At 39.6% G+C, this 6,076-nt stretch overlaps 1 protein-coding gene across 2 annotated transcripts in view; it reads left to right on the forward strand.

Moving 5' to 3' along the window:
- si:ch211-89o9.6 (Krueppel-like factor 12) overlaps positions 1-5,702 on the forward strand; it is a 62,462-nt gene extending 56,760 nt beyond the window's left edge. Inside the window, exon 8 of one of the 2 annotated variants that reach the window (XM_034189223.1) lies at positions 3,384-5,702. In XM_034189223.1, coding sequence (XP_034045114.1) covers positions 3,384-4,069 — 686 coding nt within the window. In that variant the 3' untranslated portion in view covers positions 4,070-5,702. The remainder of the gene's footprint in view (positions 1-3,383) is intronic. The other variant, XM_034189224.1, reaches the window with a different exon arrangement.
- Positions 5,703-6,076: the final 374 nt, after the last annotated feature.

The following is a 6,076-nucleotide window of genomic DNA, read 5'->3' on the forward strand; positions in this document are numbered from 1 at the left end:
TGCACCACCTCTGGCTTTTATAACAGCTTGCAGTCTCTGAGGCATGGACTTAATGAGTGACAAACAGTACTCTTCATCAATCTGGCTCGAACTTTCTCTGATTGCTGTTGCCAGATCAGCTTTGCAGGTTGGAGCCTTGTCATGGACCATTTTCTTCAACTTCCACCAAAGATTTTCAATTGGATTAAGATCCAGACTATTTGCAGGCCATGACATTGACCCTGTGTGTCTTTTTGCAAGGAATGTTTTCACAGTTTTTGCTCTGTGGCAAGATGCATTATCATCTTGAAAAATGATTTCATCATCCCCAAACATCCTTTCAATTGATGGGATAAGAAAAGTGTCCAAAATATCAACGTAAACTTGTGCATTTATTGATGATGTAATGACAGCCATCTCCCCAGTGCCTTTACCTGACATGCAGCCCCATATCATCAATGACTGTGGAAATTTACATGTTGTCTTCAGGCAGTCATCTTTATAAATCTCATTGGAAAGGCACCAAACAAAACTTCCAGCATCATCACCTTGCCCAATGCAGATTCGAGATTCATCACTGAATATGACTTTCATCCAGTCATCCACAGTCCACGATTGCTTTTCCTTAGCCCATTGTAACCTTGTTTTTTTCTGTTTAGGTGTTAATGATGGCTTTCGTTTAGCTTTTCTGTATGTAAATCCCATTTCCTTTAGGTGGTTTCTTACAGTTCGGTCACAGACGTTGACTCCAGTTTCCTCCCATTTGTTCCTCATTTGTTTTGTTGTGCATTTTCGATTTTTGAGACATATTGCTTTATGTTTTCTGTCTTTACGCTTTGATGTCTTCCTTGGTCTACCAGTATGTTTGCCTTTAACAATCTTCCCATGTTGTTTGTATTTGATCCAGAGTTTAGACACAGCTGACTGTGAACAACCATCTTTTGCAACATTGTGTGATGATTTACCCTCTTTTAAGAGTTTGATAATCCTCTCCGTTGTTTCAATTGACATCTTTCGTGTTGGAGCCATGATTCATGTCAGTCCACTTGGTGTAACAGCTCTCCAAGGCTAATGAGCAGATCTGATTTGATGCAGGTGTTAGTTTTGGGGATGAAAATTTACAGGGTGATTCCATAATTTATTCCTCAGAATTGAGTGATTCCATATTTTTTTTTCCCTCTGCTTGGTCTAAAAAAGTAACCGTTACTGACTGCCACAATTTTTTTTTCCTGATTTCTTATAGTGTTTCTTAAAGCCAGAAAGTTGCCATTTGAAATGACTTTAGTTTTGTGTCATGTCTGTGATCTGCTTTTTTTCTACAAAATTAAACAACTGAATGAACATCCTCCGAGGCTGGTGATTCCATAATTTTTGGCAGGGTTTGTAATTTCACATATTCAATTAGTGTTTAAGGCTCAACAGAAATGAACATGTATGATTTTAAGGTTTACAAATGTTTTTGACTGTTAAACTTTATTCAAAAACAAATGTTTGAACTAAGCCCCCATAAAAAAAAAAACAAAAAAAAACAAAACAGTTTTATTATCCTTGACATCAGAAAAAAGTGATGAGGGATGGTGATTTTTTTTTTTCCCTTAGAAACAGAGAACAAACAATACAGTAAAATTTTGAAGTTGGGTAATGAAACTTCCCCTTGTAATTTGAATTAACAAACGTTTATGGCACTCAGTTAATTTCATTCTCAAGGATTCACAGCCTTCTAACCTGAAACTTCAACCAAAGCATACCCACCACCTAACGGACGTGCCAGTTCTTGTACCAGCTGTACCACCGTTAATGAAATTTGCCCAAAAAATAAGTAAATTTGATGCGGGATGATTTTGGCATGTGGGGAAGGATGATAAAATTTTTTTTGTTTTTGTTTTTTTAATGGGGCCTAAATTTAGTGAAAGCTAATTGGTCCACTAATGGTTTTCAGAGTTATCTGAAAAGTTAATCTCAAGAAAAGCTAGCTTCACTTGTCAGCTGGTTAGCAGAACTGTGCACACCACTGGTTTTAATCAGTGTTAAAACAGTCGAGTATTTATATGTGCTACCAACTGCAGTCATGGATACATGTTTATTTTTCCATTGAATCTTGAAATACGAGGTCTATTAGAAAAGTATCCAACCTTATTTTTTAAAAAAAACGATATGGATTTGAATCACGTGTGATTACATCAGCCAAGCTTGAACCCTTGTGGGCATGCAAGAGTTTTTTCACGCCTGTCGGTGACGTCATTCGCCTGTGAGCACGCCTTGTGGAAGGAGTGGTCCAGCCCCTTCATCAGAATTCCTTTGTCTGAGAAGTTGCTGAGAGACTGGCGCTGTGCTTCATCAAAATTTTTTCAAAAACTGTGAGGCACATCCGAGTGGACACCATTCAACAAATTAAGCTGGTTTTCCGGTGAAAATTTTAACGGCTGATGAGAGATTTTGGATTGTTTCTATCGCTGTAAGGACTTCCTACAGAGCGGGACATCGCGCAGCGCTCCGAGGCGATGTCGTCATCCTGTTTCAAGCTGAAAACCTCCAAATTTAAGCCTCTGTTGACCCAGGACGTCGTGAGAGAACAGACAACTTTCAGAAGAGGTTGGAATCAGCAGTTTATCCGGACATTCCACTGTTAAAGGAGATTTTTTTAATGAAAGACGTGCCTGACGGATTGGCGCGTTGGCTCGCAGCCGACCTCTTCTCATCCACTCGGATGTGCCTCACAGTTTCTGAAAAAATTTTGATGAAGCACAGCGCCAGTCTCTCAGCAACTTCTCAGACAATGAAAATCCGACAAGGGGGCTGGACCACTCCTCCCACAAGGTGTGCTCACAGGCGAATGACGTCACCGACAGGCGTGGAAAAACTCACGCATGCGCACGAAGGTTCAGGCTTGGCTGACGTAAAAACATATGAATAAAACCCATATAGTTTTTTAAAAAAATAAAACGGTCGGTTTCTTTTCTAATAGACCTCGTATACCCTGTTTGCCCATCAGAAGGCCCAGGGCTAAGCATCAGCCCATCCCATTCTTTGAAGAAAGTTGGCTTAATGTCCACCTGAAATTAAATTAAATTGCATGGAATACATTTAATGAATGAATGAGAAAAGGACAAAAATGGACACATTCAGGTGTTACTTATGATTTTTATTATTATTATTATTTGTGATCAAAGTAAACATTTTATTGAAATCGGCATTCCGATGTACATGATATTGGCTATTCTCATGCATCGGCCCAACCCTTCTTCAGGCAGAATTTCACGTGGCGAGCCCTTGGCCCTCTGATGGGAGAACGGGGTGTCTTCTCTGTAAAAGCACATTCAGCAACAAAGACCGGTGGATCAGGCACGGCCTGTAAATTGGGTCTGACTGGATTTCTGTTTTGCTATAATCAAATTTTTCCTCAGCAGGCACACCTGTGTCAATCCCACTGCGGATGCAGGCTCAGTTTTCCCAGGTTCCATGGAGCAGAACATCTGCCACGAGAAGAACTGTGCAAGCTTCATCAGTGCTTCAACAACAGCATCAGAGTGGCAACCACAAGTCCCAGCAACCTCCACGAACCACACTGTCCACTTCTGCAGCTAGTCTGAGTAATAATAACAGTGCTGACATAACAAGTACTTTTAGTAACACTTCAGCCTGTAGTACTATGACTTCCACTGCAGTTTCCCAGTCAGCTTTACCCGTGCGAGGTTTGGGCAGCATCGGGGGGGCCATTGTTGCACAGCAACGGGCAAACCTTCTGGCTCGCCTTCAAAAATCCAAGGCCAACACGGCTCCCGGTGAATGCCGTAGGAGGAGCTATGTGTGCCAAACCTGTGGCAAAGCTTTTTCCGGCCTGTCCAATCTGGAGGCTCATGAGCGCGTCCACACAGGTGAGAAGCCTTTTACTTGCTCCACCTGTGGCAAATGCTTCTCGGAGGCCGGAAACTTAAAAAAACACCAAAGGGTACACACTGGAGAAAAGCCGTACAAGTGCGAACAATGTGGGAAACGCTTCGCTTGGATCTGCAATCTAAGGACACATCAGCAGTCTGTCACAGTGTGCGGGCCACAAGCCAGAGGAGGGCTGGGCAGGGCTAATCGGTGAACGACGCCTTCAGTGGTGGTAGGGGCCGGACGAAACTTCAAGCATGAGGTCACCTTTTTTACAACTTCAGTAATGTTAAAACATTGTTAGCGTTCATATGTCTGGAGGATCAACTCAGTTGTGCTGATTTAGTCAGGTTCACAATGCCAACAAATTAAACTTCATTCAAAGTCCTGGTAAATTAGCAAACCTATAAAATGTTGGTAACTAGGCCAGGCGAATCTAAATATTGATGTTTGCCTTTGTGAAACTACATCTCATGTGCTTAAAATAAACATTTTGCTTTATCCTAGATTTTATTAATATAAAAACTTGAGTAATTATGCAAATGTTTGCTTTTCACAGACAAAGAATCCAATTAATCTGTCAAAATACGATTTGGGACAATACAAAGCAAGCATCTGCACTGTAAATTCTTAAGAATTTCTAACCCTATTCCGCTGCTCCATCATGTAGTCGTGCACTTTCTGGCACATCAGATATTTTTTGAAAGATTCATCCAGGGATTTTGAAATTTTCCAAACAGTTTGTCTCCTGACAGAAGCCAAAACACTTTCCAATGATCAGATTATTTTCTTTATGCAAAGATACTTTTCTTTCTTCAGGCTGCACGCTCCTTTTGGCTCCTGCACTGAAAATAAAGAACCAACCCCATATTTGAGCAAAACTGATTTTTATCAGTCCACTGTCAAGATACCGCTATCATAAGACATGTTAAAATGGAGGTGACCTATGTTACTAGTGAATTCCTTGTACCCAAACACATAGCATTACTATTTAAGGAAGCTTGTAGGTTACCTAGATATTTACTAATCTTTTTTTAAAAATATTGATGAATTGCTTTATTTGTGAGAAATTCCTTTTTGGAAAAAATAGTTTTTGAAGTAATGAATGGTCTAATGGTCTAATCTGTCTTGGAGGTAAAAATATCTATATGTTCAAAATAGCAACAAAATAACAAACAACCCACTTTTAAAATTGTCAGCACTTTAGTGGTGCAACGTCCTCTAAAAGCAAAATTCTACTGTACCTGCATTAATTCCATGGTACCTGCATTAATGGTAAACATCCACCACGTGGAGATATTGCTCTATTTAAAGAACCTTGGGACATGACAATCAACCTCTTGCTAATAGTAGTAGATGCCAATATTCTTATTAACCCAAATCTCAGTTTAATTGATTATCTCCTAATGTAGCTGTCCAAGTGATCAGTCCAACACTAACCCAAATTTTTCACGGGGGCTGGAGCCTATCCCAGCAGTCAAATTAAAACCTTCAAACAGCAAAATACCACTAAGCCTCCAAAAAGGCAACAAAATGATGTATAATATGATGAGGTTAATGATTCATTTGTGTTTACCTAGAAACAAACTACTGAGTGAATAGGTTGTGTGTGTTGTATTTATTGTACAGTACGTTAGGTATCTTTGGGACTGCAAAATTTTTCAAGTGTAATTACATCTGACATGAGGTTTTTGTCACGTTGCAGACAGGATTTTTTAAATCTAGATGCACTGAAATCTATATTCATCCGTAACAACAAACCCTCATGTAATTTCTCTGGAATCCTTTTTAGATGTTTTGTGTAACAGAAGATAATTTTAATTCAATAAAACATGTTTGCCTTTTTTTCAGTCCAGTTGTGGTTTATGACAAACACTAATAAATGCAATCACAATACACTGGTTCACAAAAAAATGGAGGTTTGTGTATCCATGACAACATGGGATGGCTCTGGGTCCTGAATAGCAACCACCCAGGCAGACAATGGTCTATGCCCACCTCTCACTTTTGTCGATCACTCACCTGGTAAATGATAAAGTGAAAATGTCTGCATCATAAGACAATACCACCAATTGCTTATAGATTAACAGAGTAGCAAAAATATTTCAAATAAACATTGCAGGGATTTTGCAACAACAAGTGAATATTGACCTTGACCTAATTTTGAAAGTCATATGGCTGAAAATTATGTCCGTGTACGATGAACACTGACCTCTCTATA

The sequence above is a fragment of the Thalassophryne amazonica genome, chromosome 15, assembly GCF_902500255.1.
Source record: "Thalassophryne amazonica chromosome 15, fThaAma1.1, whole genome shotgun sequence".
Classification (NCBI taxonomy): domain Eukaryota; kingdom Metazoa; phylum Chordata; class Actinopteri; order Batrachoidiformes; family Batrachoididae; genus Thalassophryne; species Thalassophryne amazonica.